Genomic DNA, 16,050 nt, shown 5'->3' with positions numbered 1-16,050 from the left:
AGTAGGGAATGAAGTTGATAGCACATACATGGGTTCAGCTATACATCTAGAGATGTTATGAAAACGTATAGGTAGTATACATAGAAGTAGTATATGTACACTAAGAAGCCAAGAAGCCACAGCAGACAGCTTTGCAGTGCCAAATGCCACAGGCCTGCCCCTGTCAGAGACTGGGAACAGTGATCCGGCTGTAATACTAGAATCCTGGATCCATGTTTGTAAAGTGGGAGGCTAGGACCAAAGTGACAGGTTATGTTCTTATGTCTCCTTTCCCTCAGACAGTAAACTGAAGATTAAGTGAACCTGTTGCTAGCTGTACTAGTAAAAAGTTGTAAGGCAGTTTTAGAATTGTAAACAAAGAAAAGCTTGCATCACATTAACACTTGCGCTCTTGGCCATTTAGGCTGTATACCGGAGGGGGCAGGAGTAGCCTCTTTTTTGTACTGTAACAGCGTGGGATCTTACAGTAAACCAGTAAATGTCCATTGAAAAGCAAGTAATATAACTGCATATTTTCTGTGCTAATTGTGAGCACTTGAAGAATTTTGTTCCATTCTGAATAACCTGAGCAATTAATTCTAAGTTTGGTCCTGTATCTTTGTATCAAGTTGCTAGCATAATTTTTTACCATATTTATTTGACTTCCTAAGTAAAGATGTTTGTCCAAGATTGGGGAAGTTTAATATCGATTCTTTTTATTCTTTTTTTTTTTGGCCACCCTGCGCGGCTTGCGGGATCTTAGTTCCCCGACCAGGGATCAAACACGGGCCCGGGCAGTGAAAGCACCGAGCCCTAACCACTGGACTGCCAGGGGATTCCCAATGTTGAATTTTTTAAGTGCTGCTCACCCCACCACCACTACTACCATTTTAGTCCTGTTTCCCCTAATGAAAGTCTGCATGTTAACATGTATCGCAACTCATTTTACAGGATTCAAATCGCCTCAAACTTAGGTGCCAGAGCTTTGGGAGCAGAAAAAGATACTCAGCTAGAAATCCAGGCGTAATGTCCGCCATGCTCACTGGAGAGACCCACACATGTACTTATCGCATACAGTTTGCTCTGCCCTCAGCGAGCGTATAGCGCAGAGGGTGGCAATGCTCCGGTGAGGAGCAGCGGCGTGGTGCTCCAGCAGGAGGCTGTAGGGTGGAGATGGTTTGGATCCCAGCTCGGCCACACAACAGCGGTGCCCTGCAAACAGCCTTGTCACCAGGCTTGTGACGGTGAGATGGGAACGAATAACACAGGCCCTGTGGGAGTAGATCACTGTAGTTAAGTGTCAGATTTCACGTATGACTGCCTCTGAAGGAGCCTGAAGGCAGATTCAGCGATGAGCGTACGAGTGGGTAGGACCTCAAAGGTGGGCCGTGCTGGGAAAGCCTGTGGGCACATGGACAGGACAGCTGAAAGGATGGAACCAGGGCCGGTACAAGGGGAAAACCAGGCGCTGACCATTAAGAAAGCAAAAGAAACCAAAAAAACAAAAAACAGCAAAAGAGCCAGCAAAACTCAGATCTGGTAGTAGGTGACTGTCACTTAAAGCTCTGGAACACAAGACCAATTGGGGGACATCAGTAGCACCCAGGGCATCGGGCTCCACTGAGCACACGCAAGTCAGCATTAAACCTGTAATCTACGTTAGCACTCCCGAAGTGATCCAAATAGAATGCACAAATCGGGTTCGGTCCTCTTTCATTGCCTAGGACGCTTCGGTGGCGCCCACATTCTCCACGTATGCAGAGACCTTCGGTCTCTCCTCCACCCTGCTACACCCGTGTCCTTTCATTTTATGGTCACGACAGCACTTCCTGGTTGACAGTCCACGGTGTTAACTTATCAGAATCCACTGACTACACAGATCTTTTCTACCTAACGCTTCCTTGCCCCACAAGCCCCGCTGGCACTGTGGATGGAACTGCCGTCACAGGGTCATGCTATTAAAGTGAAAGCTTACACAAGGTTTTATAGAAATGTAAAACGCCAGGTTTTAACATGAGGACCATCTAGGATGTTTTAACTTCAACTAGGGAGTTTTCCCCAAGGGGGAAAAAGGTGACAAAAGCAGTAATTCATTGAGGAACGTGCACTTTTCCATCTTCCACGTGGCACATTGTAATTGCTACATCGACTGGCAAGTGTACAACTGTCCATCCTCCCAAGTTCAGTAGTTTGCCTTTTTCTTAACCCTGAACTCTGTCTCCAAGGCTTTACATGCGCAGACAGCACGAAAGCACCTGTCATCACAGCGGCAGCCGCCAGGCCTCGTAACACCGGGCCCCGGCCCTGAACGGGACAGCTCCCTCCCCCGTCCTTCCCTCCCGCCTGGCCTGGCCTGCTCCCTCGGGCTCCGCAGCTGCTTCGCCCCTCTTGCAACCACCACCGCCACCGCAGTCACCTGCTTTGCTCCCCAGCTCTCACTTTTTCCCTAGTTCTCATCTTTGTGTCATAACACCTGCCAGGCAAAGCCCGTGTTACTTTCTTAAAAGATTCAGATTTTCAGCTACCTTCTGCTGCTGTCTGAAGAGCTCCTCCGTCAGGTCAGCGAGTTGTCGTTGCTGTGAAGGCAGAAGCTATTCAGTCAGGTCCTGTTCCTCCTCCTCTCGTCCCATTTCAGTGCTGGGTTTGGTCAGCCTCTGTTCACCGGGTCCCTTTAAGTCACGCTGTGGAGCTGCATTACTCTCCCTTCCGTCAGCCTGTCTACACACACGAGGATTTGGTCCTTTGATCCTTTTTTTGCTGCCCAGCTCTAGACCTCTGGAATGCCAACTAATCTAATCCCTGAGTATTTAGCTGAAAAAAAGGTTATTGAAAAGATGCTTAGAAGTTTAGAAAAACCACTAAGGTATTAGTTAAATCTATACAAGTATCAAAATTATACATTTTGTAAATACCTACACACACACACACACAGACGTATAACGGGCTGAATTGTGTCCCCCCCCCCCCCAAAAAAAATTCATAATCAACAGGCCTAGCCCCCAGTCCCTCAGAACGTAACCATACTTGGAGGCAGGCCCTTTAAAGAGTTAATGTGAGTTCAAATGAGCCCATTCGGGTGGTCCCTTAATCCGGTCTCACTGGTGTTCTTATAAGAGGAGGAAATCTGGACACAGAGAGACAGGGGGGTGTGGAGGTGGGGAAGTGTTGTGTGCAGGGGAAAGATCCCCTGCAAGCCATGGAGAGAGGACTCAGGAAAAACTAAACCTATCAACACCTTGATCTTGGACCTCTAGCCTCCAGAACTGTGAGAAACGAAATCCCCATTGTTTAAACTGCCTGATCTGCATGTTATGGCAGCACTAGCGAACTAACACAATATGCTTTCCTTACGTACTAAAAATCTAGACGGATACCCAAGAAACTGACACATGGCTGCCTCCAGGCGCGGGAACTCGGTGGCAAAGGTAGATATTTGTCCCTTGTGCCTTATAATGTTCAACCGTGTGACTCTATCACCTATTCAAATGGTAAACAACAAAAAACGTATTCCTAATATCCACTGGTGAGCAAGGTGTGGGAAACTTTACTACTGCTAGCTAGCTATCAGCAGAGAACGGTTTGAATAAACTGTTAGACATCCATGCAGCAAATAAATGAGGGAGGTCTACTATATAATGGAAATATATCCAGACAGATTAAGAGAAAAGGGCAAGTCACTAAACAATGGGTACACTTGATTTAAAATAACAAGGCAAGTCCCCTAGAGAAAAAAACAAAGGGAATATATAATATACACTCGTTTGTTAATGGTGGATTCCTATTTTGTTTTCTGAATGGAGGATTATAGTTTGGTGGGGCGGGGGCATAATTGATTATAAATAATAAAAACTACAGCTCTCTCTAACCTGAGACTACAAAGAGATTTAATTTCCCCAAATTTAAAATGTGAAAATGTTTTGCTTAGAGCCAAATCTGTTGTGTTAGGAAATTAGATTTTCAAAAGCTGAGCTTACTGTATTGGTGTTCTGTGTCAAGTGGTTCCAAGGAGCAGGGCCAGGGAGAGAAATCTCTCAACCTAGCTGTTCCAAAATGTACCCCCCCCGCACAGGACAACCCCCCAAAAGCATGTGGCTTGATAACCCACCGCTCCACAGCCAAGGGTCCTGTCCTCACTAACGCGTGCGCCTGGCACTGGTGTGCCTCTGCGGGATGGGATCCGCATGAATGGCGCAGCGCGTGAACTTTACCCACGAAAGACCACAACTTGCTCATCAATAAGGCTGCTCACTGCAGCAGAATGACGAAAAATCTCCTTGAGACCAAATCACTAAACAAAGCTCAGTGACGCAGAAGACACTGAATAAATACATGACCAAATAAAGATGTCTTCATTTACCCGCACACACAGTACAATCCAGAAGCAGTACCTCCTCCAAGAGTGATAAAGCCGGCTTCTGTGTTGGGGGGGCGAGGGGGGCACACAAATGACAAGTGATTACGAGTGAGATCAATTCTGATGTGTAGAATGAAAAAGCGAACACGCACATAATTCTAAACCGAATGAACACGTCCTCAAATCACATGACTACACGGCAAATGCACTGGATTTTAATCTTTAATATCTAACGTTATTGCTTTAGGACATGTTTTCCCTGAACTAGGAACAGAGTGCTAATTACATAAAAATATACACATAGAAAAAGTAGTTCTCCATTTTCCCGGGGAAAAAACACTAACTTCTAGAATACTCAAGTGTTTTGTTTTAATTATAAAGTCTTGGTCATCTCATTTATTAGCTGTGTGACATACATATTTAAATTAAACATTATTAGACAACCGTTACAACTTATAAAGGTAAGGTGCCATTACTGAGTAAAGAGATTCTCCTGGGAGTGGATGTGTCCCTTCTCCCACCCACCAACAAGGCAGCAATATGGTTAGTTTAATTTCATGAGTACGTGATCCATCGCTGCAAACACGAATTCTCGTCTCCACCCTGTGCTTATCTGTGCATGTGTGTGAGCTGGTTAGATCGCACGGGCAACCTCTCAAACTTCAACAGCAAGATGAGCTGGGCTTGGGCTTTCGGTGCAGACTGACTGTGTCTGTCTGAATCAAGTGATCTGACCTATCCTCGGTAGCAAGCACTCTTCGAACTGCTTCCTCAAAGGCCGCTGCCACATTCGTGGCATCTTTTGCACTTGTTTCAAAGTAAGGATAGTCGCCGTTGTCCCTGCACCAGGCTTGAGCTTCTTCTGCAGACACCTGCCGCTCGCTGATGTCAACCTTGTTACCCAAAATCACAAAAGGAAAGCTTTCGGGCTCTTTCACATCCGCATAATATATGAATTCTTTCTTCCAGTTACTCAAATTCTGGAAGCTTTGAGAATCATCGACGCTAAAAGTAAGCAGGCAACAGTCAGAACCTCTGTAAAATGGCGTCCTCAGGCTTCTGAACCGCTCTTGACCGGCCGTGTCCCAAATCTGCATGGTAACAAAGTGTCCATCCACCTCCAAATCTTTATTTAAAAATTCCACACCTATTGTATGGAAGAGCTGGGCATCAAACTTATTAGTCACGTATCTGTTCATTAGAGAACTCTTCCCAACTCCACCATCTCCAAGGAGAATTACTTTAAAAAGCGATGATTTTCCTGCCATTTTTAATCTCAAGATCTCTGATTTCGGAACCCTGTAAAATAAAAGGGTACCATTACATTCCTTTAGACCTGTACATGGCTCTACATGCCTCTATGAATGTCAGTGTCTAAGGGAAATAAAACACAGAGCCCCAATTCCTTTCTGCGCAGGGAATACCGGACGGCAAGAGATGTCACCTACTGAGCCCTCCGCCTCGTGCCAGGCACCACCCGACCGTCACTCTCTCTGACAGCTGCTGAGGGCTCATTCTTCCCCTTCCTCGGGTCACCGCTGACTGAGGCTAGCACTCAAGGCCAAGTCTGACCCCAAAGACTGTCCTCTCAACCGTTCCTCTTGGCTCACAATAAGCCCTGCCACCATTTGTTAGAGATGCGGTAGGAGACCGAAGTGGGCACATTTCTGTAGCAACTGCAAACAGCTCTCTGGTGGCACGGTGACAGTGTTCACTGATGGCTTTCCTCTCAGGCCAGGGGGTTTCTAGACAACCCCCTCTTTCTCTCTCCCAGCGCCATCCCCATAGGAGCTGGTAAGCAGGAAACCAGAGACACAACTGACTGATCTGGCTGTGAACAGGCCGAAGCCAACCACCGAGTAAAGGACTCTATTCTTTTCATTAGGAACACTATTTTGAGTTGCCTAACATTAATGTCAGCACCACTCGAATTTTTGATATAATATCATAACCTAGCACATTCTACCCAGAAGATTCATTTGGGCAGCTCCAACTCTTCTGAACAAATGCGCGCCTGGGCTGTTACTTGTGTGTTTCGAGGGGGAATGAAATGAACATTAAACAAAAATGTGGTACCATGCGTACCCTTCAGGGGAAGCCCTGGGGCAGGACTAACTCCCTCCCCGCCACCAGTCCCCCGGCGGGGGGCGGGGTGGGGCAGGTACGGAGATTCAGACGCCCTTGTGTAGGCTGGTGGGAGCACTGTTCCTATTTAAGGCTTCTGTTTTAATTCTTTATTATGAAAATTTTCAAACATACACAATTTCTGAATAATGAGAATAATATGATGACACCTCACAGACCCTAAACCTAGCTTCACCACTTATCAACTTACAGCAAATCTTGTTTCCTCCATAGCGTCCCATTCTCCCTTCTGCCCAATTATTTTGAATCAAATTATATCATTTAAACTGTGAATATTTCAATATTAAATGGCTTTTAAGATATTTGTAAAAGAAGACAACCTTTAGAGTAGCACTAACAGAATTTTCTGCAACGATGGAGATGTCCTCCATCTGGACTGTCTGCTATGTCAGCCACTACCCGCAAGTGGCTAGTGGGAGCAAGGAAATGAATTTTAAATTTTATATAATTTTCACTAATTTGAAGAGTCACATTTAAAGAGCCAACAGCTGTATTGGACAGCACAGCCCTAGAGCAAAAATGGTAATTAACTTGAACATGAAAGTAGATATTGTGAATCCCTCAATGGGAAGGTAATAAAGGCATGAACAATAATTGTTGTATTGACTAGGATGAATTTGCAAAATCACTGCAGTAAACAAACATTATCTGGCAATCGCCTGGTTATATGCAAGTATGACCCGGTATAATGTAACTGAACACTTCCCATAACGTGCAAGAATTCTGCATTTCCTACTACATGCTACACACCATTCTTATAAATGTGTGGCAACTTGTCCCTAACTCTTATTAGCTCTTTTAAATTACTGCAGTAATCACTACTGTAATTAATACAATTTAAATTGGCCAACGAAAGTGTGAGGCAATTAAAGTGCATACTACTTGGAGACTTTTCGACTTCAGTGGATGGCTCTGCCCAATGCTCAGGCTAAATTAATATTAGAGAGGAAACTGAAACTATCTCAAGCCCTTTAATTTCCTGACATAGTAACAGTGCACTAAATCGGTTCCTTTGCTTAATTCTTTGGAATCTTGCTTACACGACTTCAACTTAGGAAAAAAGAGTAGCAAAACCAAAAAAGCACACCAACTATTCTGACACAAGCAGAGCATCTAACGCTCCCTCCGTAACATTCTTCAGCGCTTCTCCAGAGACTCAGTTCTAAGTCCCACTTCTAAGGCACGACACCCGGCCCTGCTGCCCACGCTTGGCACCAGCCATTCAGAAGCGCGCTGCCAGACGGAAGTGAAATTCCCATCCACGCGCTCGGCCCTCACACTCGCCCTTGCCTTCGTCCTGGCACGTGCTGCTCCCTCTGCTGGCGAACCCAACCCCACTTCACGAACTAACCGCTGGGCCCTCAGAACCGCTCAGCACCGTCATACCCTACACTGGGAACCTCCCCCAGCAGCCCCCCATCCCACGATTGTTCCTTTCTCGTGATTTTGAAGCTACAAAAACACAGATGTTCCACGTTGTGTTACAAGGGTGTAACAGATGTGCTGAATTCTAGTCTATCATTTATCTCAGGATTTTAGTGAGTCTCTAACTGCCTCACTGGACACAAAGTTTCATTGTACAGCATCAACTTGTTAGGGTCTGTACATCAAATTATAAACCAGACTGTGCAATCTGACAACCTCCACCCAGATGCGTGGTTACATACATCTACCAAATTAAGTCTTAGAAATTCCTTGAGATTCGTAATTTGTAACTCTATCAGGACACTTTCATAGTTCTTTTCTTTCTTCATAATAATGTGGCATTTCCTAGTTTGTGCCCTTATTCTGATCAAACAAATTTGGGATACGCTAGCCCCACACACCAGGAAATAGGGTACAATTTTTTACATTTCTCATGTATAATTTGGGGTCTCCCAGGTATCCTATTTAGGGGTACGCTGGCCTTTGCTCAAACAACTAACACGGGCACAAACAGCTCTCCGAGTCTAACGGTAGCATTGAACATAAACACGCATGGGGATACAGATAATTATATGGACTATCTTATTTCCCACTGACATCTAACAAAAGCTAGCTTCATGCAATCTCTACATTAACGTAACATAATGAGTTTATGAACATTCAAAATGTCCCCTTTTTCTTCTCTGAAAACAGTAAAATGCTTTGAAACTTCTTTAGTATAAGCTGAATGAATAAACGTATCCTGATACGCTCTTTTCAAAACTTACCTTAAAATGAAGGCCTTTTATACTCCAGTTTAGAAGGACTGCCCAAAGGCAATAATCTTCACCCAAGCTAAAACATGACTTTAGCAATCAGCTAAACCCTATAAAGAAAGCTGAATAAGAAAAGCATGTGACATAAGCCATAATCTTACCTTAATTGTTCAGTTCAAACATCATCATCTGCAAAGAAAAAATCAGAAAGCACACCTTAGCAATGTACATTCAATCTACTTTCATAACTTTAAGAGTAAACACAAGAATTAAAATGCAAAAGAAATGTCTGACTTCCATTAGTAGCTAGATTCTTAATTTAAAAGGAAAACTGCACCTGAAAGCTGCCCATGACCCTTCTCAGCCTAAAAATAGCCCTAGAATCAAATACTACACTTTAACCATTGTTTTTTTCCAACAAGTTTTTCACCTGCCCCCACCCATCCTACCTTTCTAAGTATCCCACCATTTAGACAGCTGTAAAATTTGGTTAAGATGAAATGTAAAATATAAATTACTCAAAATCTGCCCAAATTTTGAGTGTTTTAGAATAACCATATTCCACAGAATAAAGCTAAGACAAACAAGGAAGAAAGCAGGACCACTCAAGGGAGAGGCAGCCAACGTGACGCAGGAGAAGCCAGGCAAAGACTAAGGCGGTGCAGAATTTCGTGAGGCTTCTTTCTGGGCAGCCAAGGCAGACAGGAAATGTTGTGAGCGAATGGAGGCCCACTGTCAGAAAGGAGGACTGGTTCCCTGTGCCAGAGGCCAAGAGCGCAGACTCGTGGGCAGGCTATTTGACATCCTGCAGCTCTGGCGACTCTGGTGACAGCAGTACCTACCTCTAGGGCTGTCTGGAAGATCCACTTGGACACGGACAACAGGGAAAGCGGTTCACCACTGTGCCAGGCTCGTTAGAGGAGTGCAGGGAGTTTCTGTGGAATGGACACATGAAGAAGTCTTCACTGGGAGTTTTATAGAAACGAGGTAATTTCTTTTATGGCCATTTCTTCAGTCAAATTTCAGAAGAGTCCTGGGCAGAACAAACGAGAGGGCAACGCAGGCAGACATTAGGAAGCCAACGGATCCTAGTCCTACAGACCAAATTCCGGGTGAAGGCCTCCTGTGCCGACCAGGCGGAGCTGTGCTGAAGTACTAGCCTCTTCCGGTCTAAACCAACAGTTCCAAACCCCTGTCCCTCCCTTTTTTAAACGCAAAGGGCATTTTTGTGGGACTTACGTAAAGCAGCCGTCAACTTATAAATTCAATGAAAAAAATGATACCCTTCAGAATCTTGATATTTGGGGGTTAAGGAGAAAATCACCACCACCACCACCACGCTAACACTGACTGAGCCCTGCAAGCCACTGACTCTGCTTCACTGTGTTCACTCCTCACAAGCCTCTCATTATCCCTACCCTGTGGATGAAGACTCCGACTCAGAGACGTTACGGTCCTTGCTCGAGGTCACACAGCTAGTCAAGGGGGGGAGTGAGATCGGAATGCGACCGACTCCAAAGCCCAGTAGTTAACCCACAGGCGCGGCAGTCTCAGCTGCCTTTGCGTTTATTTCAGAGGGCGCTCCTGTTGCTGTCTTAGGTATAATGAAAAGAAGGGGTAGCAATGGGAAGAGTCTTCCACCTGCTTGCTTTATTTCAGGATCTGCACAAAAACAAGTGAACCTGACAGAACTACTAGTATTCAATCCACTGACACATAGATAAAGCACATCTGAGTCTACCTAAGTTCTATTAGAGTTTCCACAGTTTGAACATGTTTTAAATGCAACTGCAATCACACATCTGCAGAACCCTGCGGCGCCTCCCAGAAGCCGAGCGCGTGGAGCGGGTAGGAAAGCAGTTCTGCAGGAGTCCTCAGTGCGTGCCTCCCCGGGCCAGGCACTCAGGATGCAGGCCACACCCAGGCCCTGGCAGGTGGGGCTCGTAGTTGGGGGAGCTGACAATCCGGGCACAAACCCTCTTGCGTTATAACTGATACAAGTCTCACAAATGAGAGGTACGTGCTATAGAGTACAACACCCAACCAAAACCCAAAGAACAGCTTAAACAGTGCAGGGATTCTGCCCCTGCAGCTCCCTAGGTCAGACCAGGCCCCAGGTGTGAGCATCTCACGGAGCTGCGTGATTCCAGCCATCAGGGGAATTACATTTTCATCCAACATGATCCTGTAACAGAGAGAGCTACTTCACCTGCCGCTCAGTTAAAGAAAGAAGCGGTAACTTCCAAGGCCAGAGGACCATCAGCAGTGTTCCCCTGTGTTAGCGCGAGACTATGCACCAGTCTCCAGCGTGGGCTGTTCTAAAGCAGTGTCTCCATGACCGTTTCAGGCGCACGCCGTCCTTAGAACCAGCCTCCCCAAAGGCTGAGCCCACTGCTGGGGGATTTGGTCTGACCACCGGCAAAGCTCAGCAGCAGGAGGAGGAACCTGTGGAGGGGGGAGGGGGCCAGAACCAGGAGGCGGGACCAGTGGTGCGAAGGCCCGGCCAAGGCACCGGGCACGTCCCGGGAGAGCCCAGGGTGGGCCGGGCACCCGGAGCCGGGGAGAGCGGAGCGAGCTGTGTCGACGGGCCTGGAGGGGCGGGCCCTGGGGCGGGCAGGGCCTCAGCAGCTACGGAAGGATTCCTGCTGACACCCTCGGAGCGAGCGGAGCCCTGAAATAGCTTCTGCAGCCCGCAACCTGAACAGATGCCGAGTCCAGAAAGGCAGCTGGCTGCGATCAAGAGCAGACTGCGGCGAGGGCGGGAGGGAGGCCTCGGGCAGAGCTGCGATGGATCCCTTACCATCCCTCTCAACTGTCAGTACCAATGGTAGCAGCGAGCTTTGGGGTTGAAAACTGCGGTGGTTGGGCCTCGTACTTGAGACTGCAGTAAGATATTCACTACAAACCCCTCCTCCCGCTCTCTGGCGGGCGGCGAACTCCTGCTCACCCCTGGAGATGCAGCTAGACCTCGTCTCCCCGTGAAGCCCTTCCCCTGCGCTCCTAGCACACCCTGCACGTACCTCTATGTGCAGAGACAATACTGAAATCAGCATGCCTATCACGGCAATTTCATTTTTTAAAATATTTATTTATTTGGATGCGTGGGGTCTTGGTTGCGGCACGCGGGCTCCTTAGTTGCGGCATGCATGTGGCATCTAGTTCCCTGACCAGGAATCGAACCTGGGCCCCCTGCATTGGGAGCACGGAGTCCTATCCACTGCGCCACCAGGGAAGTTCCATGGCAATTTCATTTTTATAATGAAACAAGCTCTCTAAAAAGATTCAGTTAATGGAAATGTATTATACCGTGACAAAAATGCCCAGACTTTTCCCTGAGTTGTCAATTTTCTAGACTCTACCAAAAAATACATCCCCGTACCATTCTAAAATCATCTTGAAAGAAAGGAAGGGAGGGAAAGGAAGGAAGGAAGGAAGGACTTTCCCAGTGGGGCAAATGGAAATGACCTAAATGCATAATTGGGGATCGTCTGCCGCCCTTGAGAAGACATGGAGACACGGGTCTGTAGAAATATTGTTAAGTGATAAACTTGAAGAACGTGCACGCCGTGATGACACCATGTAAAAGCTCACAGGTTAACATGAACGTCTGCAAGAAAACCTCGAATAATCAATACCGAATTCAGTCTTCAAAGTCTTGATTTGGTTGCAAATTCATACTCCTTTTTTTAATGTCAAATGTGTATTTTTTAAAGGAACCACAATAATTTATTTTGCTCTTGAATCTGCAATTTGGGCAGGGGTTGGCAGACTCAAAAGTATTTTTTAAAGCTTCATTTCACTTAAAGCCTAGCTTGACTGAATGCCGTAACTGAAATGAAATAGAAATGATTTTCTTTTAAAGTTTCATCAAATACTGCTATCCACCAGACCTTAAAGACAACTGCTTCTTAAATTTTTCTGTAACTCACATATTAAAAATAACTCAATATGAAGCCAAAAATACAAGCAACAGAAGAAAAAATAGGTAAACTGAACTTCATCAAAATTTAAAACTTTTGTGCTTCAAAGGACACTGTCAAGAAACTGAAAAGACAACCCACAGGATGGGAGAAAATATTTGCAAATCATATATCTGATAAAGGACCTGTATCCAGAACTCTTAAAATTAATCAATAATAATTTTTCAAAAAACAACTTAAAAATGGGCAAAAATGGTCAACATCATTAGCCAGTAGTGAAATGCAAATCAAAACTATAATGAGACACCACTTCACACCCACTAGGGTGACTAAAATCAAAAAGGCAGACAATAACAAGTGTTGCTGAGGATGTGGGAAAACTAGAAGTCTCATACACTGCTGGCAGGAAGGTAAAATGGTGCAACGATAATGGAAAACAATCTGCAGTTCCCCAAAAAGGTGTAAACACAGAGTTACCATATGACCCACCAATTCCTCTCCTAGGCATATACTTAAGAGAAATGAAAACACATCCACACAAAAACTTGTACATGAATATTCAAAGTAGCATTATTTACAATAGCCAAAAAATGGAAACAACCCAATGTCCATCAGCTGATGAACAGATAATAAAATGTAGCCTATCCATACAATGGAAGATTAATCAGCCACAGAAAGGAATGAAGTACTGATGCACGCAACAACGTGGATGAACCTCAGAAACATTATAATTTAAAGAAGCCACACACAAAAGGCCATATATTATATTATCCCATTTATATGAAATGTTCAGAATAGGCAAATCCATAGAGACAGAAAGTAGATTTGTGGTTCCAGGGAATCGGGAGTAACTGCTAATGGGTATGGGGTTTCTTTCTTTCTTTTTTTTTTGGGGGGGGGGGGGGTATGACAAAAATACTCTGAAATTAGATAGTGGTGACGGCTGCACAATTTAGTGTATATACTAAAAACAACTGAATTGCATACATTAAAAAGGTGAATTTTACAGTATGGGAATTATATCGGCCTGAGAATTAGCAATAAGACCCTAACATTAGATTTACACGTGCCACAGATGATCTCCTTGTCCCTTCAGCAGAATCCTTTTCAATAAGCCAGTTACACACACATAGATACTCTATTAGGATTACAATACCATGTGCAGGCACCAATGCGTGTCATACATGGCGCACACTAATCTGAACAGGAAGTTGGTTAAGTAGGTTACTGGCAGGAAAGAAAATGAACTATGCTTTCAGCAAATACCTCAAAACTAAAGATAAAAAGAGCGCATTGTATGCCAACCCTTTCCTTTTCATAACACTATTTTCCCAGCTTTTCTATTGTGTACTTTTATCTTCCACTATCAATTGTTTATGGATAGTGTATCAGTAGTAGCCTTTTCCCTGGCCTTCTCCACCCCCATGCTGGCTTCCAAAGCCAATTATTATATTACAGTAAACCAAGGGGGAGTCAGATCCAAGCACGAAGTATATATATCTCAAATAGAAATGTTTGTACGGATTAAACGTAGACACTTTTTATTGGTTATGGATCTAACTGCCTCCATTCTTACAGATAATGAAACCCATTTATTTCTTTATTACTTTTATTATATAGAATTTGGGGCATGGCATTCCAAGAGCTATCCAACCTCACGTACCTGCCTGTCCCAATTATATCCCTACAAGTCACCATCCCCAAACTTATCACAGGCATTTACTGTCCAGCCTTTGCTCAGGCCCTTATCTGGGACTAGCAGGCCGCCCCCCCACATCGAAAGCTAGGAAAATCCTAGTCATCCAAAGGCCCACTTTTGCCACCCACACCCCCCGCCCCCTGAAACCTAACCTTTCTCCTCACTCTCATAACCATCCCACCTCTATTACAGCTCTCCTTCACTTATGCTTTAACCATCTGTCAGTTGTGTATGTGTGTTTCGTAATTACAGCGTCAATTCCCTGGGAGGGACACACAACACCTAATGCCATCCATTCATTTGTCCTTTTTTGGTTCTGCAGCATCTAGTACAAAGCTTTCCATTCGATGAGGTACCAAATGAATGCTAAACTGAGAACAAAGAGTGAACTACTTCCTCCTTCATTCTTGTTATTCTATTCTTATTTTTCTATTTGTACTTACCGTACTTACAGTTCTTTGTTTCTCTACTCAATTAGTTCCTTCCCCCATTCTATTTTTGAGGTCTATTAAAATGTGTGGGGGAAAAAAAAATGTGTGGGAGAGGACAAAAAACTTGATTCTTACTTGAAAGTCACATGAGGAAACCACTTTAAAATAAGTACTGAATGCAACAGGAAACGCTGAAAAACGACATTCCTCTAACAAGTTACCAAAGGGAGAGTACGCTGGGTTTATAAACTGCTTCCTCAAAATTTCAGATTTTCAAATCTGAAACCCCGTGACTAACTCTCACTTCCAAAAACTTAAACTGAATTTATCACTCCTGGTTTAAATTTAGGAACAATTTTTTTTTTTTCCAAAATCACACATTCCTTTTGCACTCACTCTGAATGCCCTAGTGAGAGGCATGCCACTTCATTTCATAGCTTGAGAAACCGAGGCTTGAAGAAACTAACCAAGGCAACAAAAGCATGGATAATCCCTACATTATTCCTATTTTCGCCTGAGGTGTATTTGTTTCCTTGTATCTTAATACAGGTATGTCTCGCTTAACAGCCTATTAGCTCCACTCTTTATTTCCAGTCTTCCTAGTCGTCTTTGCTGAAACAGATGAACGAGAGGCAAGTCAAGGAAGTCATTAAGTGTAATAATGGGCGTGATCTCTTACAGCAAGAAGTCAAGCAAAACAGAAGAATTAAGCAAAATACCAGAAGAACAGACCAAACTGGAGGCACAACTTGTCAGATGAAATAAATTATCTAGGTGACCACTGAGCATTACCTCAGAGACAGCTAGACAAGGAGAACGCTGTGTAAATCAGACCACGCTACCACAATGTCAGAGCAGCTCACTCTACTAAAAGAACTCGTTTCAGTAAGTACTCTTTTATGAAGATGAGCTATCTAATTAAACTTTAAAGAAGTATATACTTTCAATTTTGCTTAAAACAAGGCACCTCTGTAGTTAGGTATACTAACCATTAACAGTGGTGGAGAGAGTGGGAAGGGAGAAGAGAGGAGAAAAAAACAGATTTGGTTAAGGACTTCAATTTTCTTAAATCATCCTGAAAGTATAGAGCAGCGTGATCCAACAGAACTTTCTGTGATGACGGAAATGTTCTTATGCCCAGTACAGTACACTAACCACATGTGGCTACTGAGCACTTGAAATGCGGCTGGTCCAGCTGAGGAAGTGAACTGTTAATTTTATTTCATCTCAATTTGTTTAAACTTAAATAGCTACATGAGTATTGCATTACACAGTACAGGTATCGAGTGTGCTTAATTGGGAGTCCATGAAGGAGCTGCAGGGGGAAAATGCACCTCCTAGA

The 16,050-nt window shown here is 44.5% G+C and overlaps 1 protein-coding gene across 5 annotated transcripts in view; it reads right to left on the bottom strand.

Moving 5' to 3' along the window:
- Positions 1-4,540: 4,540 nt before the first annotated feature.
- The window catches only part of RAB9A (RAB9A, member RAS oncogene family), a 53,783-nt gene continuing 42,273 nt past the window's right edge, over positions 4,541-16,050 (bottom strand). For 3 of the 5 annotated variants that reach the window (XM_059910631.1, XM_059910629.1, XM_059910632.1), the window contains 3 exons: positions 9,501-9,593; positions 8,820-8,847; positions 4,541-5,632 (listed from right to left, as the gene is read on the bottom strand). In XM_059910631.1, coding sequence (XP_059766614.1) covers positions 4,996-5,601 — 606 coding nt within the window. In that variant the 5' untranslated portion in view covers positions 5,602-5,632; positions 8,820-8,847; positions 9,501-9,593 and the 3' untranslated portion in view covers positions 4,541-4,995. Of the gene's footprint in view, positions 5,633-8,819; positions 8,848-9,500; positions 9,692-16,050 lie in introns of all 5 variants that reach the window. The other 2 variants (XM_059910630.1, XM_059910628.1) reach the window with 1 other exon arrangement.

The sequence above is a fragment of the Balaenoptera ricei genome, chromosome X (genome assembly GCF_028023285.1).
Source record: "Balaenoptera ricei isolate mBalRic1 chromosome X, mBalRic1.hap2, whole genome shotgun sequence".
NCBI classification, from domain to species: domain Eukaryota; kingdom Metazoa; phylum Chordata; class Mammalia; order Artiodactyla; family Balaenopteridae; genus Balaenoptera; species Balaenoptera ricei.
This window is presented reverse-complemented; position numbering and strand designations above follow the sequence as displayed.